The following is a 25,034-nucleotide window of genomic DNA, read 5'->3' as shown; positions in this document are numbered from 1 at the left end:
GTTGGCTCCGCCCTCTGACGTCACCAGCATTCCCCAGCTCTCCGGGTGCCCGGAGGCAGCACTTCTTTTCCGAGCGAATATTCCTAAATGAATCCATCAAACACCGAGATGCGCCCTGACACGCGCTGGAGCACAGACCACCCGCCACCATAGAAGGTAAGCTATCCACCCTCGGGGTGTATTTCGCTCCCATCTGGGAGATATCCATGAGCGGGATGTGGCTCTCCCTCGGTCCGGCTCTCGGTGACATAACGACGGCTGCAGACTCTGAAGAGAGCCGGGAGTCAGGTTCTCCACAGCGAGACTGCTAACAGCTCTTTTTCTTTCCTCCTCCCGTTGACATGTGCAGTTAATAACTGGTGCTTGATCTGAAGCCCCACTTTGGTTGGTAGTGATCAGCCAAAACTAGCTCGAATTGAAGATAAAAAGTGTTTCACTCGGATGTTTTTGTTGCCTCGAATTGCTCCAAAGTTCATTGCTATTTGAATTCTTGCAGGCTGCTGCCAGTGAACGGTGTCACAGGTGTTTAGAAAGGTAAACTTGCTGATGGAATAAGCAGGTTAAACCACCGTGCTATTCTAATGTAGTGTTTAACATCAGCAGGTTATGGATCGAGGCCTTCTTCCTTCTCTCATCCTCTTCATCCTCGCCGACCTTGTCACAAGCTCCCACCCACCTGAGCAGAGTCAGGCCACCCTCCAGCATGACTACTGTGTTCTGGGCGCGGGACCTGCAGGTCTCCAGATGGGTCACTTCCTGTCCAAATCCCAGAGAGACTACATCATCCTGGAGAGGAATGCTGGCCCCGGCAGCTTCTTCAACAGGTACGTCAGCGGCCAGGCTGGTGGTGACGCATCTGGAGACTGGTCTCTGTTCATGTGTGCCTTTAGATACCCGAGGCACCGGAAGCTCATCAGCATCAACAAGATCCACACCGGACGACACAACCGGGAGTTCAACCTCCGCCACGACTGGAACTCGCTGCTGAGCGACAGAGCTGATCTCCTGTTTCAGCGGGTCAGCTCTGAGTTTTACCCCCCAGCTGACGCCTACCCACACTACCTGTCCATGTTCGTGAGGGAGCTGGGGCTGAAGGTCCGCTATGGAGTTGATGTGGGCCGGATCAGAGCGGCGAACCAGAGCTACATCCTCACGGACCAGCGCTCCACCGACTACAGATGCAGGTGCTAGTTTGAAGCTCCCTCAAGACGAGGATGTCGGGGTCACGCTTGTCTCTCTTGCAGTGTCCTGCTGGTGGCCACTGGCTTGTGGGTTCCTCATGAGGTGCCGTTTGTCGGTGCAGACCTGGTGGAGGGGTACGAGTCCATCTCCACAAACCCGGACGACTACAAGAACCAGGCGGTGCTGATTCTGGGGAAGGGAAACTCGGCCTTCGAGACGGCGCAAAGCATCTTGGGCAGTGCCAGCTTCGTCCACATGGCCAGCCGAAGTCCGGTCCGCCTGGCATGGCAGACGCACTACGTTGGAGACCTGAGGTGGGGTGTGTTTGATGTCGCCGCCTGGTGAGCGCTAAATCTTCGGTGTGAAACGTCTGGCAGGGCGGTGAACAACGAGTTGATCGACACCTACCAGCTGAAGTCTCTGAACGGGATGGTGGAAACCCGTCTGGAGAGCATCGCGATCGCTCGGCGGAAGGATTCCGGACGGAACCGGAGAAGAGAGAAGAAACTGTATGTGATGCTGCAGAAGTTTCTGGACGAGCCAGGAGGCTGGAACCGCTCTGACGTGAGCCCCGAACAACTCCCCGCCCACCACATCGACAACTTCTCCATGAGGAAGCCGTACGACCGAGTCATCCGCTGCCTCGGCTTCAGATTCAACTTCAGCATCTTCGACCGGTACGGCGCCCACCTTCAGCCACCGCGGGGCCACACTCACCCTCTGGAACTCTCTCCAGCTCTGCCTGCCCGCCCAACAGTCCCAACACTAGAGGGCGCTTACCTCAGCTCACACCATGGTGGGAAGGTCCGGACACGCCGGGGCTGTTTGTCCTGGGAACCGCTGCTCACTCTAGGGACTACAGGAAGTCTGCTGGCGGCTTCATTCACGGCTTTCGCTACACAGGTGAGCTTCTGTTCTTCCTATGGCGACCGTTAGCTTGTTGCTAAGCTCAGCATCTCACGGTCTCGTGCCAGTGCGTGCTGTCCACCGCCTGCTGGAGCGCCGTCACCACAGCGTCCCGTGGCCATCCACACGACTCACTCTCACACAATTGCACTCCTGGATTCTGAAGCGCGTTGGTGAGGCGTCCGGACCGTACCAGATGTTTGAGGTGCTGGGAGACGTCATCCTGCTGCGAGGGTGAGTGGGCTGCTGCTGTTGAAGTCTTCCAGCAGACCAGACTGACCTGTTTCTGTTTCTGATCTGAAGAGCTGAAGTGCTGTACGTGGAGGAGTTCCCTCTGCAGGCTCTGCCTCAGTTCTCCTCCCTCTCAGGCCACGAGGTGTCCGGCCACGGCCTGATCGTCCTGGTGATGCAGTACGGGAAAAAGAAGATCGACTTTCTGGGCAGCGGACGGGCTGTGACGGACTGGACCAAGGCCTGGAGATCCAACTTTCTACACCCAGTTCTCTACTTCTATGAAACACTTCCTACAGGTGAGTCATGGTCAGGTTGATCGGCCCCTTTAATGACACTTTTTCTCTCCAGAGAAAGAGATGAGACTCCGCCCACACGGTTGGCCGTTGCCAAGACCCAAAGCTGTTCATCACATGGTGGAAGACTTCCTCACAGAGTGGGACAGACCGGTGTCTCACGTCCAGCCGCTGCGACGATTCCTGGAGCACTGTGTCCAGACAGACCTCAGAGACTTCTATGCAGGTGATCCTGCTCTTACAACTGGTTCATGCTTGTGTTTTCCTGGGCTGTAGACATGTCTGTCTCATCACAGAACATTCTCATTCAGCTCTTCTTCTGTCTTTCAGAAACATGTTTTCGGCTGGCTCTTACTCGCCGCACTCCACCGCTGTCCTGTCGTCATGGATACCTGCAGCAGCGGGGCCTCCCTCGTCGCAGCAACATGCTGCCGCAGCATTTTCCCAGCATCCCACTGACACCTGCCGCGGAGGACATGGCCGGCACTGACATCGCTGCTGAGGCCTCCAGCTACAGAATACAAGCCGAAGCCTCCATGACTTCTGGCCTGAAACTGGAGTTATGATAGTTTTAATCTGAGCGTATTTTTTAAACGTTTTCTACCTCCACTCTGCTGGACTCTCTAGAGAGAGTTGACCAAACACCATATTCATTTGCACACCAGAGATTATTTTGTTGCGATATAGATACTGTACATATGAAGTGCAACGTGTCAAAGCAAATGCATATTTTTAAAAATTTCACTCAGCGACAGACAGTGTTGATGAAGAAGAGGGAGACAGCTGAGTCGTGGATGCAGTAAATCAGGATGTGAGGAGGATGGTGGTGAGACCTGGTCCAAAATATCAAACCCACAGCACGCTTTTCTTTGCTTTATTAGTAACGGTTAAATGCCTCTGTATAACTCTGCTGAGTAACTCAGATATTTTATTCCTCACTGATTACTTCTGTCATCCATCAAAGCCTCTATATTCAGTTGATCTATATTTTTATGTATTTTCTTATCAAAATTGCAGCTGTTACAAGTATGTGTTGCAGAATGTATTGCACTTTTATTATGTTGTTCCCCCGAGTAAAAGTGCTGAACAAAAAGAGCCAGTTTTTTAAATCATTTTATTGTGTCGATATGTTTGCGCAGGTATGAAAACGGCAATGTCGTGTAAAATATGAAAAATGTTGTCTTATTTAAATATGCACAACATGCAAATCTACCAATCTAATTAAAGTCAAGGCTTTAATTTCTATTCATAATTCCACAGTTGAGTTCAATGTTTTGAAGCGGAGAGTCATCACTTGACGCATGCGCATTGCTTTAGTGACGAGAACGTGTGCGATTGGTTGTCTGTTTTCTCTGAGCCTATTGGATAAGAGCTTGGCAACAAGGCGCCATCCGATTGGTTAAACTGGTGCCACGGCCGTTTCTGTGCAATGGGTGTGACTGTTACTCGGCTCGCGGATGAGCTGGTGAATGTGCAGCTGCGGGGACATCTTGGTTCTGTGACAGAAAAGATTCCGTGAAGTGCAATTAATTTGGGCTAAAAAGCACAATGGTGGGGAGTTTGTAGCGCCGGTATGGTGCGTTATGGCTTTGGGCTTGGGGGCGCAATCCATATTGGAACTTCAGGTGCCGTGGGACTCAATTGGTGGAGCCAAGAAGCGAGAGAAGCGGGAGCAGCCCTCGTATGTCGCGGTTAAGGATGGACGGCTGGAGTCCAATCGCTGCCGCGGAGAACGAGCAGTCCAGCTCGGAAGGGGAGTACATAGCCGAACCTGGGCCCGAGCCTGACTCCCGGCAGGCCGGAGAGATGATGGAGGACGGGGCCACTGCTGTCGGGATCGGAGAGGGCAAACTGTTTCTGGGTCGGCACCGGGAGGATAAAGAGCTGCGGTACCTGCACCTGCTGTGGGAACCAGGGCGAGTTGATGCTGGTGCCGGCGGTGTAGCCAGTAAACTGGGCAAGGTGTCAGGAAGCAGGGCGCGGCGACACCACCGAGCTGCTCGGAACCTCGGTCCAATAGGGAAGGACGTCTATGGTGAGAAACTGCGCGATCAAGGAAAACACTGCGACACAAATGTATAGACGAGCGTGTGCGAACGTGTTGTGTGGGACTTGACACTCGCTGCCGACTGTGAAACTGTTTCTCAAGTGTTGCCATTCTATTTCGCAGCTGTCAGACGACTCCGAGAGGCGGCGAACAGCAACGACATAGACACAGGTGACTGGGCCTCAGGTTATTTTCCTGTATTTTCAGCCCGTGTCTTAAATGCCGTTTTTCTAATCATAATTCAGTGAGGAAGCTGCTGCAGGACGACATCGACCCGTGTGCAGCGGACGACAAAGGAAGAACCGCTCTTCACTTCTCCTCCTGCAACGGCAATGAGAGCATTGGTAGGTAGTGAGTGTAAACATCAGTGTCTCACCTGCCTGTGTCACTGAGCCGCACCATTGGTCCACCTGAGCAGGTTGATCAATTTTGCAGTCTTGTTCTTGCCTGTAGTGCAGTTGCTGCTGAGCTACGGTGCTGACCCGAACCAGAGGGACAGTCTGGGTAACACCCCCCTCCACCTGGGTGAGAAAGGAAGGCAATGTCTTGTGATGTGTTTGAGGTTCTAACGTGTGTTTCTGGACCTCTGCAGCCGCCTGCACCAACCACGTGCCTGTGATCACCACGCTGCTGCGAGGAGGTGAGCCCACTCTGTCTCTCTTTAGGGGGATTTTAATCGACTGGAGCCATTCCAATCTCCCTATAACTGAGTTGCTGCTGTTATTCAGGACTGTGTGTGGTGTTTCATGCCACTGTCAAGGTCAAGCCTGATTGTGAAGCCGTTTCATTCTCCGTGTTCTGGCTTGAAGGTTCCCGTGTGGATGCTCTTGACCGAGCTGGGAGAACGCCGCTGCATCTGGCACGTTCCAAGCTGAATATTCTGCAGGAGGGAAATTCACGCAGCTTAGAGACACTCAGAGGAGAAGTCACTCAGGTTGGTAACTGCTGTTCGAACGTGGGAGGTTGTAACTTTTCATTTTATGCGAGTCTGAGATGATTTGCATGTCTAATGTGAGTCCCGTCTCTTACCGATGTGACCTTCTGACAGCAACATGCTCTATAAATACAGTGTAGCTGGAGCATTTTCTATTTGTCCTAAAGGATGTAAGGATGTTCAGCATTCCTCATTCTATAAACCTGATTGTGAAGTTCAGCTCCATTGGCTTGTGGTTCCAGATTATCCAAATGTTAAGGGAATATCTGAACCAAATGGGCCAGAGTGAAGCAAAGGAGCGACTGGAGCACATTTCCACACAGCTGCAGCGAACACGCACCAAAGAACAGGTGAGATGACGACGACGACCTCAGACTCTCCTCTTCCTTGTGCGATTTCCCTGAATCCAAACGTCTCTTTCAGGTGGACGAGGTGACGGACCTGCTGGCCAGCTTCACATCACTCAGTCTGCAGAAACAGAACTTGGAGGACAGGTAGAATGAGGTCCCGCTGATCCGCCTGTTTGCTTTCTTCACTCCTACATTTGCAGGTATATCTTAAATCTGTGGCTCTGAAGTTTGTCACTTTTGGCACAAACTTCCGGAATGTTGCGAGCGCTGCAGCCTCACAGCAAGATGGCGCTCAAATCAGCTCTGATTTGCTTTGCCTATGTCGGTATATTTAAATAAACACAAACCCGGGTGTCGCTGTGAAAGTTTTGGGAAATTCTATGGAGCTGCAGCAACACACCTTCACATCTTCACTCAGACGTTATATTATGTACATTCGATAACAAACCGAAACAATCCATGTGACTTTGACTTGTGTGTTTTTGTTTTCTGCCTACAACTGTTCGCCATCATGACCTGCGAACTTTAAAAAGAAAAAGTCAGTTTTTATACCAGAGCGCTGCCTGTCCACACCCTTGTACCATGTCGACTGAATTTTTTTATCTCCACAAGCTGCATGTTGCTGGACTTAATCTGTAAAATGGGTTTGACTGTTGATACGTGTTTCAATAAATGTTTTGTATATTCATCTGTGCCTCTGGAGCTTGTGTCGTGCACGATTTACACTGAGCCACCTCCATTTGGGGTCACAAACTAGCACTTTAATGTGACCCATTTGGGGGCTTCACTTGATTTGTCTTCAGTGCAGCTCAAATCCATATATTGTATTAAGCGAGACACACGATGTAATAACTCATTGTTGGGGTAGCGACTGGACCTCAATTCTCAGTCGCTCATTGGCTGCCACCTACCAAGCCCCGCCCATTGGAGAAACACGTATTGTGTTGTCGGTAATAAAGATGGCGTCCGGACCCGCGTAAATTGGACCCGTCAAAGGTATTTAAATCAAATAAAAAAGATCGTTTTCACAATTATTAGTGTTGGATAGTCCGTATCGGTGCAGTGTAAGTGCAGATGGAGACATGAGAACGTTAAAACGTCTGTGCACGGCTCTTCTCTCATCCGTCAGCGCCGCGGCGGCCTAGCTGTATGGAAAGCACCGAGCTGTCCTGAGTGAGAGTAGCCGCCTTGAGGTGGGCCCCGCCGGCTGCCGGTTTTCGGGGGAATGAAAGGCAGGGAGTCCAGTTGAATGGAGAAGGGGGTGTGTTTGTGCGTTTTTACGAAAGTAGGCGGGAGTTTATCGGCGTTACTTGGACTGTTTTTAGTTCTGATGCCCTTATTTTGTTTTTAAATATCCAAACTAGAGAACAGTTGTAAACATTATTACTCTTTCTTCCGTTTGTCTCTTTTTATTCCAGCAATAGTTCGTGCGTGCAGTTGCTAGTATTTTTTTGTTTTCCATATTTTGATTCTTTCTGTTCTCATCATTTCTGAAGAATGAACAGACATTGAGGTCACCGTCGGCCCTGGATCACCTGTGACAGAGCTGGGAGAAACCAACATGGCTTATGAGGAGCTGAAGTGCAAAGGAGGGATGGGTAATGCTGCGTTTACGTCCGTCTGCCTCGGTGCTTACAGCTTTGTCGAGAGTCATGTTCTGTACCTGAAGATTTCGTGATGGACGGGGAGCCTGGTCTGGTGGCCGGCCGGAGCCAGCGAGAGAAGAGACGCTCCTACAAGGATCTGCTGCGGGAAGAAGAGGAGATGGCTGCTGAGGTCCGCAAATCTTCCAAGAAACGACCTAAAGTATGTTGCATGAGAGTACAGAGCTTAGGCCTTGCGTGGCATTGTAGGCAGGTATTGTACCGTTTTCTGCGACTTCACTGCAGTCATGCTGTCGCTCCCGCACAAACCTGTTGGCCAGGTTGACAAGTCATTTGTCTCTGTAGGATTCGGAGCTTTTCCTGCTGGCACCAGACGTGCACAAGAAGAAGAAGAAACACAGTGACGACTACTATTACAGAGGTTGGTTGGTGTCAGGGTGCTGCTGCGCTTCCATGTGTTATCACAGTGTCTGCTGTCTCCAGACCACGATGGGCTGGGACCCCCTCCCCACAAGAAGAAGCACAAGTCGGTGGATCGCTCCCCGACTCTGTCCTCGCCCTCCTCGTCCCACTCCACAGACACAGCCATGGGCCTCCTGCAGGCCATCACCTCGCCCATGGCCACCGGCTCTGAGCCTAGCCCCCACCTGCACAAGAAGCCCTCCTACCCGCCCTTCTCCTCGCACTCCTCCAAGGAGCGCAAGCGCGAAGGCGGCAGCAGCAAAAGCAGCCACTCCTTCTCCCACTCCCGCCCCCCATCTTCTTCGTCGTCGTCTTCCTCCAAGAAGCACTCCAAGTCCTCTCTGTTCCACGGTGGCTCAGTGAAAGAGGAGCCTCTGACGCTTCGCGAGGCAGACGGGCTGAAGATGAAGCTCATCATGTCGCCGGAGAAGGAGGAGCCGGAGAGCTTCCCCCTGCCGCACTCGTCCAAAGGGAGCAGCAAGAAGGAGAAGGACAGAGATCGCACGCACTCGTCCAAGCTGTCCAAGAAGAAGCTGCCTCAAAGTCGGGATCCGCTTCCGGTGGTGGGGAAGGAGGTGGAGGTGGAAGGTCACTACGGCGGAGGCTTAGGAGACGACAGCTCGTCCACAGGAGGGGAGCTGGAGGCCGGGGAGCTGGTCATCGACGACTCCTACACGCACTTGTCCAAGAAGAAGAAGAAGAGCAAGAAGAGCAAAAAGAAGAAGGACAAAGAGAAGGACCGAGACAAAGAGAAGAGCGGGAAGGACAAGAAGCACAGCAAAGGCGGCGGAGGTGAGTTCTTGCGCTCAGTTCGCCTTTCAGTCGCTGCAGCTCAAGCTCTGCATCTAACCTTCTAGAGTCCAAAAGCCACGGCCACTCGGGTCCGCCTACCGTCACGCACAGCGCCGTTGGGCCCATGTACGCCATGGGGGCGCCGCTGCCTCAGCACCACCACCATCATCACCACGGCAGCGACGCGGTGCCAGAGAAGAAGAAGAAGAAAGACAAGGAGGATCGGGAGAAGCACGACAAGGACAAGGTGAGCCTGAGCGGGATGGCGGATGGTCGGGTGGGACTCATGCACTTTGTGTCTCAGCCCAAGAAGAAGAACACGACAGCCTATCAGGTCTTCTGCAAGGAGTACCGGGTGAACATTAACGCCGAGCAGCCGGGCCTAGGTAGGAAGATATGAGCGCCAGAAGGCCGACACACAAACTGAAACATGTCTGCTTCCAGTCTTTGGTGAGCTGAGCAAGAAGCTGGCGGAGGTGTGGAAGGCCATGCCCGAGAAGGACAAGCAGGTGCGTGTCCTCTGCGCATGGCCCTCGCTGCTGCTGCTGCTGTTGCTGTGTGTGTGACTGTTGTGTGTCGCAGGTCTGGAAGCAGAAGGCTCAGTACCTGCAACACAAGCAGAACAAAGCCGAGGCCACCACGGTGAAGCAGAAGAGCTCCAGCGAGAGCAAGAGCAAAGGTTGGTGCCAGGATGGAAGCCAGGCCCTGGCTCTCCACGCTCACCTGTCCCTCTGTGCCGCAGCGGTCGCCCCGGGGACAGGCGTGGTGTCGCCCAGCCGAGCGCCCGCAGCCCTCTCGTTGTCTCCCGCCCGGGTGCCGGACGTGGATCCCATCGACGCCGCGGCACACCTGCAGCTGCTGGGCGAGTCGCTGTCGCTGATCGGACACCGGCTGCAGGAGACAGAGGTGGGCTCCCCGCCGCCGGCTCCTCTGCTCGCCAAAGCTCACGCGCCTCTCTCTGTCCAGGGGATGGTGGCCGTGTCCGGGAGCCTGTCTGTCCTGCTGGACTCCATCCTGTGTGCCCTGGGACCCCTGACCTGCCTCACCGCTCAGATCCCGCAGCTCAATGGCTGCCCCCGGAACGTCCTGGTACAGTAGCCTCGTCCGTGTGGCCCGACGCGTCCGGCCGCCTCTCTAACCCGCGTCTCTCTGCAGTCCAACACTCTGGACAACATCGCCTACATCATGCCCGGACTGTGACCACCGAATCCGGATTCCAGTGGGTCGAGGATTTTAACACTTCAAGGAGATTGTTTTTAAAGAAGCTGGATTCTGCAGTTTTTATTCGCTCTGTACAGTTTTTGTGGACCAAGTTTCTCTGGAAGCACAGAAGCAGCGTTTGGGACTCCTCCACTGTAAATAGTGTTTTCAGCTGTGTAAAGAAAATGGCTGCCTTGTGATGATGTTTTAGATCGTCCCTTGATAGAAGGGGTTTCACTGTGTCACTAAACAATAAAACTTTTACCAACATTTCTTAATAAACTTGTTTCGACTGATCCCTTTTTATTAAAAACAGACGTTTGTTTAAAATCAGGTATTCCATCTCACATTTTTACTGATAATCTCCATCAATTTCAAGATGAACGTGATTCAATGTAAAAAAAAAAAAAAAAAAAAAAAAAAAGAACGTTCAGGGATTCAAACCCACAACAACAAGTGACTTGCTCTCAGTCACAGCTGATTATCCTAGTGAGCTAAAGCACCATGTGTTCAGGTTCTATTGACTTCAGCAAATAGAACAAAACATTGCATTGTGACTACTGCACTAATGGCTACACACGAGGATTCTTGTGATTTTTTGTCAAAGTTTGGAAGTGATTTTCACGTTAGCATTTGTTCCATTATTTTTGATTTTATGAAAAAAACAATCTAGAAAAAAAAAGTGGAAAATGACTTCCAAACTGCAAAAAACTTCAGAAGGATCCTCGTGTGTAGACATTAGCGCAGTGGTGCAAAAAAAAAGAGTCTATTTTTTTAACTTTTTTATAATTGAAATTCTACACAAAATGCACAATAACACACTTGTACTGGTTGATCCATTAATACACATTTTATTTAAAAAACATAATTCAAATATTAAAAAAAAGAACCACAAAAAAGAAGATTAATTAATCAGTAATTTATTTTAAAAGACTAATATTTCTTTTTCTGTTTTTTTCAAATAAAACTTATTCTACACAAAATACACAATGACTCACATGTTCATGAATTGTTCCATTAGTTAAGTTTTTATCTACAAAAATGAAATTAATTGAAAAAAGAAACCACCACAAAATTTCTATTAATTAATTTTTTAAAATGATTTATTTTGAAAATACATCAAATCATACGTGTTCATAAATTGTTCCATTATTTTTTTATTTTATTAAAAAAAAAAAAATAAAAAAAAAAAAGTGGAAAATTACTTCCAAACTGCCAAAAACTTCTGAACAATCCTCGTGTGTAGCCATTAGCGCAGTGGTCCAGAAAAAGAGTCTATTTTTAAACTTTTTTATAATTGAAATTATTCTATACGAAATACACAATAACACATATGTTCCAGAATTGATCCATTAATACTAATTTTATTTAAAAAAAAAAGAATATTCGAACAAAAGACGCACAAAAAACAAGATTAATTCATTTAAAATGTATTTTTTAAAGAATAATGTTTCTTTCTCTGTGTTTTTTAAATAGAAGTTATTCTAGACAAAACACACAATGACATACATGTTCTTGAATTGTTCCACTATTTAACATTTTATTTAGAGAAAATAAAAAAAATGGAAAAAAGAAAGTCACATTGCAATGTTCAGCTCTATTTGCTAGAGACGACAGCAGCTTGAAACATGGTGCATTAGCTCACTAAGCTAATCACCTGTAATTGGGAGCAAGTCACTTGTTGTAGTCTTGGGTTCGAATCCTTGATTGTTTTTGCCTTTTCATTCAATTGACTCAGCTGGGATTCAAAGACAAGCAAGTTGTGACGATCCCCCACTGAGCAAAAGTTACTTGTTGGTTGCGGATGTTGTAGCTAGTAAGTAGAGCTAAACTTTGCAGCGTGACACATGCACGAATAGCTACACGTGAGGTTTCTTATGAAATCACATCATTTAGTCGTTTTCAAGTGGTTTTCATGTTAGCATGTAGCAATTAGCAGAGCAAAACAGCACTACATAAGGGATATGTTGTCATGCTAATTGCTAAACGCTAACATAAAAAGCACTTGAAAACTGCGAAAAATCACTGAAGAATCCTCATTTGTAGCCATTAGCGCAGGAGTCGCGCTGCAAACTTTAGCTCTACATACTAGCGACAATGAAAGAAAGAAACAAGGCACTCTAGTTCACAGAGATAGTCACCTGTGATGGGGAAACAACTTATTTGGGTTTGAATCCCAGTCATTCATGTGACTTTTATTGATGAGCTCCATGAATCTTAATCATAAATGACACAAACAATGAAAAAATTAAGTAGAAGAATAAAAAAATGATGAGTTAAAATATGACAGAGTACAATAAACCACCATAAAACGATTGGACGATAAAAAAGTTTTGATCTCAGGACAGCGGTCAACAATATCAGAAAGTTTTTCACTCGTTGTCAAGCGGAAAGAAACAAAGCAGATTTGCGAGTTATTTCTGACGCGTGAGTCAGAGCGAGCAGCTGCAGGAACCAGGAAGTGAGTCTCCTCTGGCGGCACAGCAGGACCATCATGTCTGACGCAGGTAAACAGCTCTCACCTCCTTCAGTCACTTCACTTCACGCCTAACAGTGGGACGGCAGACATTTCAGGAACCAAACGAAACTACGCACCTCACCCTCTGGCAGAGTTCGAGAAGGGCGTGGTCGCTGTCGCAAAGAGAATCTTGACTTCACCGAAAGGAAAAATCTGTTGACAATTTCATGGGATGTGAGAACTAATTTTAGGAATGTTGGTGTTTTTGCGAATGTTTCTTTGATCTATGCAGCGCTGAGGCTGGTGGTGCTGGGCCGGAGCGGGGCGGGGAGGCGCTCCGCAGTGTACAGCATCCTGAGCCTGCAAGACAGCGACCAGGGCGAAACGTCGGACGCGCTCAGCAGGAAATACAGGGGAGAAGCTGCAGGCAGACAGGTGACGTAGCTTTGCCCCAGATCCGTGACTTCATTCAGAACAACGCAATAACTGTTTTTTGGAAGATTTCTTTTCTTTTCTTTTTAAATTATTATTATTTTAATGTCCCTCTCTCTCTCTCTTTCACTCTCTCTTTCACTCTCTCTTTCTCTCTTTCACTCTCTCTCTCTTTCACTCTGTCTCTCTTTCTCTCTCTCTCTCTTTCACTCTCCCTTTCTCTCTTTCTCTCACTCTCTCTCTCTTTCGCTCTCTCTCTCTTTCTCTCTCTCTCTCTCTTTCACTCTGTCTCTCTCTTTCACTCTCTCTCTCTCTTTCACTCTCTTACTCTCTCTCTTTCACTCTATCTCTCTCTTTCACTCACTCTCTCTTTCACTCTCTTTCTCTCACTCTCTCTCTCTTACTCTTTCTTTCTCTCACTCTCTCTCTTTCACTCTCTCTCTCACTCTCTCTCTCTTTCACTCTCTCTTTCTCTCACTCTCTCTCTTTCACTCTCTCTCTCTCACTCTCTCTCTTTCACTCTCTCTTTCTCTCACTCTCTCTCTTTCACTCTCTCTCTCTTTCACTCTCTCTTTCTCTCACTCTCTCTCTTTCACTCTCTCTCTCTCACTCTCTCTCTTTCACTCTCTCTTTCTCTCACTCTCTCTCTTTCACTCTCTCTCTTTCACTCTCTCTTTCTCTCACTCTCTCTCTTTCTCTCACTCTCTCTCTCTTTCACTCTCTCTCTCTCACTCTCTCTCTCTTTCTCTCACTCTCTCTCTCTTTCACGCTCTCTCTCTCTCTCTCTCTCCCTCTCTCTGTGTGTGTGTGTGTGCGCGCTTGAAACTATTTTGAACATTGACGGGAGAAAAGTGACCATCTCTGTCAAAATCAACGGCCTCTGGCTTTGAACTTGATGATGAGTGGATTCCTTGTTCTCCTCGACGGACTCTGCAGGTGACGGTGGTCTCCAGCCCCGACTGGCTCAGCTCAGAGTGCGACCCAGAGCGAAGACAGTCCCTCATCTCCTCCTTCATCTCCATGTCCACTCCGGGCCCTCACGCTTTTCTGCTGTGTGTTGCCGTGAACCAGCCGGCAGAGGGAGCCATCACGGCTCTGGAGGTGCTGGAGAAGCTCTTCGGCCCATCGTCGGTCAGCAGCAGCACCATCGTCCTCTTCACGCACATGGAGGAGCTGGATGAAGACGAGCATCTGGAGGAGTACCTGGCCACGTGGCGCAAGGACCTGAAGGCTCTGGTGGGGAGGTGTGGTGACCGGTACCACACTCTGGAGCCCAGAGGAGGCGAGCTGGAGGAGAAGGAAGCTGTGGAGGAGATGCTGGTGAAGGTGGAGGTGATGGTGAAGGAGAGCGGGAGGCCGTACTTCAGCTGCCCACTCTACAGGGAGGCAGAGGAGGAGGTGAGGAAGAGGCAGGAGGAGCTGCTGAAGCTGGTGAGAGAAGAGGGTGAGGTGACGGATGGAGATCTGGAGGAGGTCAGAGAGGAGGCGGAGAGAAGTGTCCAGCTGAATGTGGACGTGGAGAGTGTTTTCCCTCCGCTCAGCGTCTCTCCTCCGTTGCCGTCCTTTCTCCTGGGGCTGTGGCAGAGGGTGACGGCTTGGATGAAGCTGCTGACCAGGTACGTGAGGAGAGAGGCCCTGCTGGGGGCACTGGTGGGCCTGTTTGTGGGGGGCCCGTTTGGCGGCATCATTGGGGCCACTGTGGGCTCGGTGGCCACTGAGGTGCGCCGAAGGAACACACAGAAGACCAAGTGAACCGGGTCACATGACCATGCTCAACTGTCACCAGCTGCTGTTCCAACACTAGTTTATCCAGCTGCCAACTCTGCCTGAAGTACCCCAAATGTTCCTGCGCCAGAGGGAAAGCACACGTCATGATGACAGCTCCATGTCAAGGAAAGAAGTGACTCAACCAGAAGTGCCCCAGCCTGCACCTGAGCAGCTCCACTCCAAGTCTCTGGCCGGCGCCTCTTCCTCCACTGGGTTTGCTCCTCCTCCTCACCAACAAGACTCTGGACCCCAAACTTGTTGTTTGAAAGAAGAGTTGCTCTTGTTTTGTCTGAACCTCGTCCCTACACCACAGTTCCACTTGAACCACAAACTGACTGACAAAAACAACCCTCAACTGTTGCGCAGTATTTTTGTCTTTTAAAACGCCAATATCAAGTATCAGTATTGAGCACTACAGACCAGACTTAATAATAAAGAAAGTGGCAAATGGACTTCTTTCTTCTGATTTTAATGTAGATAAAGAAAACTTCAACGCTGACAAGGTTCATCTTTGACCAGTAGGTGGCGCCACACTAGCAGTAGACACGTTATAATTTTTCGGCCGCGGACGTACTTCATTAGAAAACAAATCTCGTCCATGATAGTCAGAAAAAAATATTCTTTTTATGATCATTCTGATGATATGCTGTTTTCCAGGCTTCTGTTACAATCAAGTATTTATAAAGTACAAAGTACGAATATGAAGTTATAACTACATTTTTTAGTCAACCTCATCTTTACGTATGAGCACAAAAAACAAAATAAACGGCAAAAAATAAAATCATATATATATATATATATATATATATATACATATATATATATATAATGGTGAGAATAGAAGTTATTTTTTCAAAGTTCATTATTAAATGTAGCTGTTTTTCTTATTCACCCGGAACAAAAAACAGCTACATTAAATATTTCGGCAAATTTTGCGGGAAGAAATGCTAAACTCTGCCACGAGAGGGAGACATTTACCACCGTGACGTGAAAACGGAAGCATTAAAGGAGCGGATTTAATCGTTATTATTTCTTATTTTATTCATTTACTAGTGTTCTGAATGAAATCTTTACGGCATTTTCATTCGTATCCTGTTAGGAAACGGCAGGAGTGGTTTCTGGGCAACACTTTATTGGCTGAAACACAGCAGCCGAGCTCGACGCATCAGAGACTCGGAGTAGATCTGCGTGCAGATGGTTAGGGATGTTACCTTGATTCTGAGAGGCGGCGCCGGGACCAGGATCCCTCTGAAGACTGGAGCTGCTGCCTCCACCACTCTTTAACCAATTAGCTGGTGAAGGCTTCTGGGTTGGGGTGATGGAGGAGGATGTGAATGTGCTTGGACAGATGTGGTGAAGGAAACAAGAGGTCGAGATTGAAAGGCCACCTGATCTCCAAGGCAGCAGGTCTCCTCCGCTCCCCTGCAGCAGCCAGTCGCTGCTCTGACAATGATGTAACTGATACTGGAACCATCCGTCATAACCGACTCGACTCACAACAGAGGCCAGGAGGATCTGCCTGGGGAACGGCGAGGCGTTTCCGAGTGTGGGTGGTCTGGTCAGGATGGGAGCGAGAGAATGAGCTTCAGCTCTCATGTTTCCAGAGAAAAAAGAGCGGCGGAACAGCGAGTGTGAGGAAGAGAGAGTGGAAGGCAGAGAGCGAGCAGTGAGACATCTGTCCTCCAGATGTGGCCTCCACAGTTGTCTCCACCGGGGGAAAAAAAGGAAGGTTTTAAAAGCAAAAGGAAAATTGGTGCTAAACAGTTTTTTATTGTCGAGGATTACACACCGTACAGTACACAACACACCTGTCCCCACGGCGTGCACGAGGCACGGCAGGTGTCGGAGCAGGAGGCGAGACGCTCCAGGGGTCACGGTCATCAGGAGACGGGTTTCCCCCCTCCCGAGTGTTCAACGCAGAGTGGACGCCAGCGCCCTCTACAGGTGCAAGGTCCCGCTACAGCGTGAGTAACGGAAAGGTACAAACCTGGAGATGGACTTCAGACTCGGCAGTTTGTCATGACGAGTGGAGAGAAGACCAGAGGAGAGTCAACATGATGACTCAGGTTTTTCCGCTTGTTCATCCCGCTGCAGATCCACGTCCTCATCCCTAGATTAAAAACATTTGTTCAGGTTACGAAAAGAAGTTGAAAATGTGTTGTAAAAATATTCAGTATTCTAATATTACTATTATTATTATTAATAATAATAATTAATGGATTTATTTCCGATTTGAATATATACAAAAATAAAAGCTTAAAAAAATGAGGCTCACAATAAACAATTAAATGTATTATATAAGTAAATCTCACTTAATTCATTGTGCATGCTAATAATTGACAATTCAAAAATAATATAAATTATATAATGCCTTTTTCTTTGTCATATAAAATTATGTCAAACTGTTAAATAAATAAATAATTGCGCTTCTAATCCACATATTTATTTTGAATTGTAACTCACTTATTTCACAACACTTTTCTCTGAGGATTCCAACACAAAACACTTCAGACTTTATTGTCTGTCAGTATCAGCTTGACACGCATCACAATACTTGGGTCACAACATGATAGTATCACAACATTGTGATGTATTGTGATATTTGATAATTAACTAAAACAAAACAACAAAACACAAAAATTCATTTCATTTACAGTTTTTTTTTAAATAGTGACTATGAAAATATTACTTTTTGCTTTTCTTCATGTTCATTTACATGTCTCATTTTATATGGAAGCTTGACGGGCGTCCTCTGTTAAATGACGTTTGACACAACTATCATGTCCACACACTCGAGGGGTCGATAAAAAGACATTTATTCTCTAAGTAAGATCCTTTTGTTTTCAGAATCACTCACATGAAGCCGCCTCCTTGCTATTTCTGACCTTTGAGTCCATTACACAGAGGAACAAGTTGTCAGAGCACATCTGAAGGAGCTGACACACACACACACACGCCGCAGCAGCTGGAGAAGTTATACGAAGACAAACGTCTCTTTATGTCGTCACGTCAGACCGATGTGACCGATCCAGATGGGAAGTTTCTCCTCAGACAGAGACTGATGAGGAAGAGGACGACCCAGACGACCCGGGTTCTGGTTCAGGTTTGCACGCCTGGCAGTCAGCTGCCGGCCCATAATGTGGCCGCCACATTTCTGTATCTCTCTGGCTCTCACTTGCTGCGCGGGTCTGAACCCTGCGTCGGCCACTGGATCACTAACTGACAAGAAAGTGGCTTTTGAACACGACTGTTGGTGAGTTGAGGCCTTGTTCTCGCGTGAGGGGAGTGATGGCACTTTTACGAGAGGAGGGGGAGTTACAGTGAAGCTACGGGAGGTTCTGTGGGGATAACAGGGTCCACATTGTGTGACGCTCCCTCTCGCAGTCGGGGGGGTCGGAAGAGTTTGATGACTCGTGTGGTCTGCATCAAGTGACATGCGCTGTTGGCTGTAAGTGGGTGCTATGATTTGAGGGGTTCCTTTGAAGCTGAGGCCGTGTTTGAACACGGACCCCTCTTCACTGTAAAGGACACCGTCTTGTGGTTGGACGGCTGCCTGCTCCCAGCCGGGCCCGGCACACACAAACAAACACACGCTTCAGTCCTGTGACGGGTTTTCAGGGGGTGACTGTATTATTCCTGCAGCAACACCCACTTAATTCAAGTCAGAGCTGACCCGGGCGCGGGCTGCTCCTCTCTGGATCAAGTCTTAATCCCACTCTTACCACATGAGTGGGAGATGCTGCGCTCGCTGCTGCTGAACGCATCACATGCCACTCAGGTCCAGGCGCCGTCGTGCGGCCGGTGACGGGGATCAGCGCGTCATTTGGAAGCTTAATGGAGGCCTGCCGAGACCAGATCTGGAGACAGACATGCCCGAAGATTAGAGCCATGTCTCAACCTGGAGTTGATCAGTGACCCTCAGAGAGGTTCTTCAGGATGCAACCTATCGCTAGATAAAAGATTAACTAGCTAACCAACCGTGCAACAGGGTTGAGTGGCGGTGAGCCCACTGATCTTACAGGATACTTACTTCCTGTCCAAACAAGTCTCTTTGAAGGCTGGGAAACCGGGCTCCAGAGTACAAGTGAAGACAATGGTGACATGAGGACCACGCGGCCCAGGTCAGTCTCGGTCACCGTGTAGTTCCGTGTGACTCAGAGCCGCCAGTGCGCCGGCTGCTATGCTACTGTAGTGCAGCGCTCAAGCATGGGAACCGCTTTCTTGGAGGTTGTTTTCAGTGACGCCATTTCATGAATCCAGCAGGGAAAAAGATCACGGCCCCTCAGAGTTCCTCACAGAGTGCCTCTCTTTGATCAGCTTTCTCTAACCAGGCTGAGGAGCCCAAGTGCACCTCCTTGTTTGGGGATGTCCTGCTTCATGTCACGGTCGTGTCAGAGTTAAGATCCTAATGGCTTTAGGTTGGTCGGACTACAGAGAGAGTCTGAGGGGTCCTCAGAAGATCTGAGTCTGGGGCCCTGGATCGACAGTAATAAAGCAGAATCATGTTAAAGTTTCAGGAAGTATAATCCGTCCTGCTCAAGGGCCCATTATTGGCAAATCTTTTCAACTAGCTCCAGAACCCGCGCACGACCTTCTAGCTAACAGGAGAGGCGGGTGCATCCTTCAACGTCCTCCAGACAGGCAGCATATCGGCGGAGAAAGTTGCTCGCGGTGGGATTGACGTTGCTCACACGCAGGGGAAACACGGAGGCCCCGGGGCGGCGGGTGCTACCGAGGCTCCCCAAATCCCGCTGACGCCCCAGGGGCGGACATGCCCTTCAATCTCCATTTGAAATGAGAGACAGGCTGTCAGCGCGCAGGGAGGGGCCTCGCATTTGTTCTGTGGTGGCGACGTGGAGCCACCATGACAGGAAGCAAGAAGCGGCGGGATCAATGTGGAAGGGATGAGGGAGTTCGAACGTCTCCCCGTCGATCACGTCCGCTCCCCGCCGCTCTGATCATGTCGACCATCCCTGCAGAGGAAACCTGATAACTTTGTCAGGAGACACTCTGCTGGAATCAAATAAAGTCTGTGCGTGATTTCGGAGCCGTTCGATCAAAAGAATATGCTGGAGCGGCGCGTAGCGTTTTCATACACAAATGTGTTTCCGTTTGTCATGGTTTGTGCTCCAGCGTGTGGAGCTGGGGGTCGCCACTCGTGAGAGGCAGATTGCGGTGGCTTTGAAGTGAACTCCGTCCTCAGAATAGACACTAGGTGGAAAAAAAGCGAGCTCGCAGGACAAACGTCTCTCAGCTAACCACGACACTGGAGGATGGTGTGTGTGCCGGAGCTATAATTTGCAAATGGCTCACACACACGGGCTCATGAGTGCGGACGATCCAGACGTCAATCAGCAGCGGTGATGAAGTGGAAAGAACAGTTTCTCCTCGCAAACGTCCTGCAGCCGGGAAGACAACTGACACGCCTTTAAAGGGAAACAAAACAGTTCCTACCACATCTAAATCTCCTCGCCATCACGGCTCAATATGCTGCCCATATGTCTCCAGCGTATCTGTTCCCTGCGCCGCGGCTGACAGTTGAGCACCACGACTGGATCTCTATTGATCTGAAGCACATGCAGCTGTATTGGCAGGAAGCAAGGCTCTGAAGTTTCGCAGGCCGTCGCTGACCTGGTGGTCGGATGGGAGCGGAGCGTCATCATACCAAACGCTTGAGCCAATACCTGGACGCTGCGCTTTGACTCTCAGTGATTTCACAAATACATGGACACATCTTGAAACCAGCAATATTCAGTCAAGATTTATTTCTGTTGGACTCGATTATTTGTCCAGATAATTAACAATAATAATTTAATAATAATGACTTTGGCTGGAGCTTATGCACATTTATGCCTGCAACCACTTCATTTTCATTGCACATATATACATAAAAGCATATTTCCTTTTTTTCCTCCCAAATCCCAATATTTTTAATACACTTTTCTTTTATAGAACAATATTGCAGAATAGCGATTTTTGATTCAGAATAATTTTTTATTTTTGTTTTTTCAATGATAATGCTTTTAAAATGTTAATAAAATATAGTAAATGGACATAGAATGTGCTGCTATCCTCAATAGCTTGATAAATTGTTGGTTCACAAACTGGATTTTAATCAACAAATTCATATTTTTTTTGCTTAGTGTGCTATTTATTTTTAATCTGTACTTTTGAATAATGTAGAGTGAAGCCTTGTCGGAATCACCACGGCTTGAGATGAAGAGACAGCCTACACATGAGTATAAACATCAACATCTCAAGAGGAAAGATGCCTCATGACTGACCACGAGCATCAGATCTGGGCCATGTAACAAAGATGGGTCTGCAGGCTGACGCCACCACCACTGTCCACTCAGATGCTTCTCTTCAGATAACCATATTGTTACAGACACTCTTGACTGTCTCTCCTCTTCTCCATCTCCAGCATTCTTGATCCAAGTGTCTCTGCTCTCCATGTGTCCAAGCCATCTGTCCTCCTGACTTCCTACCCACATGAGCGTTGACTCTTTTCTACTAATATCAAACCCCACAAATACATTGACTAAATCCATGTCGCCCAGCATCACGTCATCTTTGAACCACGGTCGGTGACTGAGGGTGGGTTTCTAGCCCCATGACTCAGAACATCGCTGTTTCTCTGAACTCCAGCATGACTTCATATGAAGCGCCCGGCCAGCTCAGATACGTTCCCTGAAACTTCCTCCCAAAATGAATCCATGTATTGGCTAATAATTACCGGATGTGATGAGTCAGTGCGGTCATGATTATCTGGGGGGGGCTGTCATATTTATTTAAGTAGGAAGTGAAGGCGGCTGAACTCCAGCCATGTCCTCTGTAGATCGTGTCAGATTGAAACCATGACACATTAGACTCTCTCCGGGTGGTCTGGGTCCAGACTGGCGTGTGTGGGACTGTCACAGCAACACTCACACACCAGCTGTGTCGTCGGGACAGAAACAACAGTGCAGCCATTGACTGTGACCCGGGGCCCCCGTCATGTCCGTCCCTGCGGCCATCCTCACCCTCCCACGCTGCTGGCCCGCTCCAGCGCTGGCCACGGGGCCCGGAGTGCGGTTCAGGTGCAGGACTCTGCTGTTTCCAATTAGCGAGGTATAAATTAGAGCGCTCTGTCCAAACAGCGCTGTCTCTTCATCCTGGTCGAAGCTCCACACTTGGCTCCGACTCTGACCTCACATCGCCCTGGAACATATATTCACCTCCTTTATGGCTCTTGTCGTCGACCTCTGCGCCCCCAACCCAGCAGATTCGGTGTAAAACCCTCCGATTTTTACTCACCGAGACCATAAATCCAGTCAAGTACATCAGCCTCTGACAGAAACATAACTTCTGGTCTTTTACTGTAAATCTGGCGGCTGTGACGGCACACACACACACACGCTCTGTAAAGTCCAGCGATGCAGCGCGACCCGGTGTTTTCCCTCCACAGGTCAGTCTGCTAAAGTGAGTTGTTATTCTTCCAGAGATCAACGACACTGAAGCCAAGAAGGACCTGAGGTCACTCTGGCAGCGAGAGTTCACATCTGTGCAAATAAATCCGCTGCTGTGCCATCAGCAGTGAAAACACACACGCGTTTATCCAATACAGACAACACACCCCGCGCTGAGGCCGAGCAGATGTAAAGAAACGCTTAAGAGGAAAAACAAATGGGTCATTTTAAACCATTAGAACTGTGTGAAGCTGAATGCGAGTCAGAAAACAAGATTGAGACAAATGACAGCAAACACGTCTCTGCGTTGACTGAGGCGCCAAGGTGCGAGGATTTTTCAAAACCTTTCGACGACTGAATTTTCTTGCTTGTTTTTGTCAAAACAAGTATCAGTTTTTAATCGTAATGTGGGATTTTGCAGACAATTTATTTTGATCGACTCAGCAAAGTAGAATGGTGGCAACACATCCTCACTCTCATGGTGACGTTGGGATGACGCCAAAGGCAGCCTACCGCGTTGGATACTGACGCCATGGGCAGCGCGTCACGTAAAAGAAAGACGGAGGTTGGTGAAAGGTAAACTGGCTACAAACATTCATGCATCCAACGTCATCACCAACACACCTCTTTATGAACCCGGTTCTGACTGAGCAGATTCAGAAAATGCCCTTATGAAAGAGGAGAAAAAGACTCTGAAAAGGCTCGTCGCTGTGTAAACAACACTTGACTTACAGGTCCATTTACCAGGAATATTGTTGATCTCCACATCTCCCTATAAAACTGCAGCACATATGCACGTCATTAAAACGATATCTCCCCCCCGCCACTCTCGCATTCCTCTCTGCGGCACCTGTCATGTGTGTGGTTTGTTTTTTCTGCTTTTACAAGCTGGAGCTGCTGTTACAGAGAACTCTGCTCAGAGGAGGGAAATTTACCGAGCGTGTCCTCCCGAGGCCGAGTGGTGTTCACGGGGATCAAATGCTCCCGAGGTGCAGCGTGCGCTGGTGTAACTCAATTTCTCCTGCCGGAGCCTCCAGTGCCCGGGCCTTTATGAGCTGCAGCTCATCCTTTCACTCGCAGAGAAAACAAGAGCACAGCCGAATGTTATGGTTCTCCAGGGGAAAACACAAGGCAGGAGGACGGAAAAATATCACCGAAGGTTTGTAGCTGTCAGCTGCTCTGAGGAGGGACTGGGGATCGTCGAACCGTTCTGTAACTCGGTTCACTTGAGGAGAGCATGATAAATAACTAAAGCTGATTGGGTTTCAGAATAAACTGAATGATTTGACACACACTTGAACTGCTATCTTTGTGGGGACCTCTCTTTGCCATCCCCTTTCCCCAGCCTCTCCCCCTAAACCTAATCATCCAAAACACCCGGCTCACCTGAACCAGGACTCTGAACCAGTTCAGAGTTCAGAGAACCAGTTATTTCAAAGTTTAAATCCTCAAACTGAGGCTTAACCTGGTGGGGACCAGCAAAAACGTCCTCAAAAGTAGGTGTATAGCGAAACCAGGTGCACACACATCTGAACACATCTGTTTGTAATCATAAAAAGGGGTGAAAAATGTGGGCCAAACTGAATTAATATTTTTGATCACCGGCCATCTAACAAGAAATATGAAACTAAACAGACAACAACATCACTCTGATTATGAGTTCGGAGTTTGCTGCTTTTCTTGAAGGCCTTATTTTACTGCACTTGTGTACTGTGTCACAATACATCAAGGTGCCTCCCTCATGAAAGCAAAAATGTCTGCCTTCTCCATCAATTTCTGTCTCCAATGACACTAATAACTAACCGTGTGGGAAAGCGGCCGGTGTGCAACAGAGAATGCTGCTCTCTGGTGGCGGGAGGCTATTATTTTGAGGGGACAATGTATGCAGTTTTATTTCTAGGGATTCTAAAAGGAAAAAGTTCTTACTTGCGGTTTTATCAGAGATAATAAGGGAGGAGTATCAATGTATGTCATATAAACTCGTGGAGATCATTTTCAGAACGCTTTCACTCAATCGCATAATATTACTAGAATATAACGCTACAATATTCAAGTCGTTTTGTGGCGCAACCATCAACCCCGGCGTCATTTTCCTCAGCCAATTGCGCCTTGATCCATCTTCCTGGCACAAGCCTGGTTCCACAGAGGAGGTTGGCTGCAGGATGAGACGGACTGTCGCTCCATTAACTGCAGCCTCTGACCTCCAGCTGCCTGGAAGATGTTAGAAAAATGTTGACAAGAAGATGAAGAGGGAGGGGTGCGAACTTTCCGACACCAGCGCACAAATGTGGAGTTGCTCCACCACGGGAGTCCCAAAGATAAACACGGCTGTTCATCCTTCAGCTCACTGCCCGGCCTCAGCTCGCCGTCACGTCCAGAATCCTTCTCCTCTCTGAGACTTCCTCTCTCCTTCCAGATGCTTGGCTCCACCGGCAGCAGAGCGGAGCAGTGGGGATCTCCAGCCTGGTCTGGAATGCTGACCCTCCATCCATCTCCATCAGCGGAGCCGCATTTGTTTGACTTGAGCGACGGTTGTGTTTTCTCTTCCTCACACCTGAAGCTTCCTCTTGTCCCTCCTAGTGTTCTTGCTGATAAAATACTGATTCAGCTGCTACTGCGTCTCCCTGTGTTTGGAGTATCATCCTGGGCAGCAACAAAGTTCAGGGAATCCAGATGAAGCCGTGAGATGAAACGGTCTTCTTCACATCTCACACTGGTGTTTGTTGTTGTTGCTGCTTTGACCGACACATGGTGTGTGCCTTTTCCTCCTCTCATCTTAAACCACTTATCTGTCCCTTGGTCTTGTAAAGAACCAGGTCACCAGGGTCCCCAAAACATCCCCTATTTTGATCCATTTCAAGCAGGAGCAGCCCTGGAACTATCTGTTTGAGTACTGCCTCAATGGCACTGAAATTCTACTGATGT

The 25,034-nt window shown here is 48.6% G+C and overlaps 4 protein-coding genes and 1 long non-coding RNA gene across 12 annotated transcripts in view; 4 read left to right on the top strand and 1 right to left on the bottom strand.

The window, feature by feature from the left end:
- Positions 1 to 23: 23 nt before the first annotated feature.
- Positions 24 to 3,770, top strand: foxred2 (FAD-dependent oxidoreductase domain containing 2). Of its 4 annotated transcripts, none has more exons than XM_053851535.1 (11): positions 24 to 156; positions 497 to 534; positions 604 to 824; positions 891 to 1,184; positions 1,245 to 1,496; positions 1,560 to 1,859; positions 1,919 to 2,085; positions 2,157 to 2,322; positions 2,392 to 2,618; positions 2,671 to 2,841; positions 2,946 to 3,770. In XM_053851535.1, the coding sequence occupies exons 3-11, from the start codon at positions 607 to 609 to the stop codon at positions 3,179 to 3,181; spliced, it is 2,031 nt and encodes a 676-aa protein (XP_053707510.1). In that variant the 5' UTR covers positions 24 to 156; positions 497 to 534; positions 604 to 606; the 3' UTR covers positions 3,182 to 3,770. The 4 variants fall into 4 exon arrangements, with proteins under 4 accessions (XP_053707510.1, XP_053707511.1, XP_053707512.1 ...); XM_053851536.1 differs by having other exon boundaries at positions 601 to 824; XM_053851537.1 differs by having other exon boundaries at positions 588 to 824.
- Positions 3,771 to 4,075: 305 nt separating this feature from the next.
- ankrd54 (ankyrin repeat domain 54) lies at positions 4,076 to 6,603 on the top strand. Its single transcript, XM_053851539.1, has 8 exons — positions 4,076 to 4,650; positions 4,786 to 4,833; positions 4,908 to 5,006; positions 5,116 to 5,187; positions 5,255 to 5,302; positions 5,472 to 5,596; positions 5,839 to 5,946; positions 6,020 to 6,603. The coding sequence occupies exons 1-8, from the start codon at positions 4,299 to 4,301 to the stop codon at positions 6,092 to 6,094; spliced, it is 927 nt and encodes a 308-aa protein (XP_053707514.1). The 5' UTR covers positions 4,076 to 4,298; the 3' UTR covers positions 6,095 to 6,603.
- A 259-nt stretch (positions 6,604 to 6,862) lies between these two features.
- On the top strand, positions 6,863 to 10,291 carry hmgxb4a (HMG box domain containing 4a). Of its 5 annotated transcripts, none has more exons than XM_053852035.1 (12): positions 6,863 to 6,942; positions 7,443 to 7,544; positions 7,616 to 7,752; positions 7,896 to 7,971; positions 8,034 to 8,804; positions 8,870 to 9,051; positions 9,109 to 9,190; positions 9,249 to 9,313; positions 9,387 to 9,483; positions 9,547 to 9,710; positions 9,771 to 9,893; positions 9,960 to 10,290. In XM_053852035.1, the coding sequence occupies exons 2-12, from the start codon at positions 7,508 to 7,510 to the stop codon at positions 10,002 to 10,004; spliced, it is 1,779 nt and encodes a 592-aa protein (XP_053708010.1). In that variant the 5' UTR covers positions 6,863 to 6,942; positions 7,443 to 7,507; the 3' UTR covers positions 10,005 to 10,290. The 5 variants fall into 5 exon arrangements, with proteins under 5 accessions (XP_053708010.1, XP_053708009.1, XP_053708006.1 ...); XM_053852032.1 differs by adding an exon at positions 7,076 to 7,139 and having other exon boundaries at positions 6,868 to 6,942; positions 9,387 to 9,710; positions 9,960 to 10,291; XM_053852034.1 differs by having other exon boundaries at positions 7,616 to 7,722; positions 9,387 to 9,710; positions 9,960 to 10,291.
- Positions 10,292 to 12,399: 2,108 nt separating this feature from the next.
- si:dkeyp-69e1.8 (uncharacterized protein LOC100001340 homolog) lies at positions 12,400 to 15,132 on the top strand. Its single transcript, XM_053852806.1, has 3 exons — positions 12,400 to 12,511; positions 12,755 to 12,897; positions 13,831 to 15,132. Exons 1-3 carry the CDS (start codon positions 12,499 to 12,501, stop codon positions 14,644 to 14,646), a joined length of 972 nt encoding a protein of 323 aa, XP_053708781.1. The 5' UTR covers positions 12,400 to 12,498; the 3' UTR covers positions 14,647 to 15,132.
- Positions 15,133 to 15,505: 373 nt separating this feature from the next.
- LOC128751633 (uncharacterized) overlaps positions 15,506 to 25,034 on the bottom strand; it is a 42,946-nt gene continuing 33,417 nt past the window's right edge. The window contains exon 3 of the long non-coding RNA XR_008413267.1: positions 15,506 to 16,771. This is a non-coding gene — a long non-coding RNA (uncharacterized LOC128751633). The remainder of the gene's footprint in view (positions 16,772 to 25,034) is intronic.

This window comes from Synchiropus splendidus, chromosome 19, assembly GCF_027744825.2.
Source record: "Synchiropus splendidus isolate RoL2022-P1 chromosome 19, RoL_Sspl_1.0, whole genome shotgun sequence".
NCBI lineage: Eukaryota > Metazoa > Chordata > Actinopteri > Syngnathiformes > Callionymidae > Synchiropus > Synchiropus splendidus.
Note: the sequence above shows the minus strand (reverse complement) of the source record. Positions and strands in the feature narration are given on the sequence as shown.

Coding starts and splice junctions, on each gene's coding strand:
- foxred2 (XM_053851535.1), top strand. CDS start 607: ATGGATCGAGGCCTTCTTCCTTCTCTCATCCTCTTCATCCTCGCCGAC. Junction 2,086..2,156: donor TCACGGCTTTCGCTACACAG/GTGAGCTTCTGT, acceptor GTCTCGTGCCAG/TGCGTGCTGTCCACCGCCTG. Junction 2,323..2,391: donor GACGTCATCCTGCTGCGAGG/GTGAGTGGGCTG, acceptor TCTGATCTGAAG/AGCTGAAGTGCTGTACGTGG.
- ankrd54 (XM_053851539.1), top strand. CDS start 4,299: ATGTCGCGGTTAAGGATGGACGGCTGGAGTCCAATCGCTGCCGCGGAG. Junction 4,834..4,907: donor CAGCAACGACATAGACACAG/GTGACTGGGCCT, acceptor ATCATAATTCAG/TGAGGAAGCTGCTGCAGGAC. Junction 5,947..6,019: donor GAACACGCACCAAAGAACAG/GTGAGATGACGA, acceptor CGTCTCTTTCAG/GTGGACGAGGTGACGGACCT.
- si:dkeyp-69e1.8 (XM_053852806.1), top strand. Junction 12,898..13,830: donor GAGAAGCTGCAGGCAGACAG/GTGACGTAGCTT, acceptor CGGACTCTGCAG/GTGACGGTGGTCTCCAGCCC.
- hmgxb4a (XM_053852031.1), top strand. CDS start 7,508: ATGGCTTATGAGGAGCTGAAGTGCAAAGGAGGGATGG. Junction 8,805..8,869: donor GCACAGCAAAGGCGGCGGAG/GTGAGTTCTTGC, acceptor CTAACCTTCTAG/AGTCCAAAAGCCACGGCCAC. Junction 9,052..9,108: donor AGAAGCACGACAAGGACAAG/GTGAGCCTGAGC, acceptor TTTGTGTCTCAG/CCCAAGAAGAAGAACACGAC.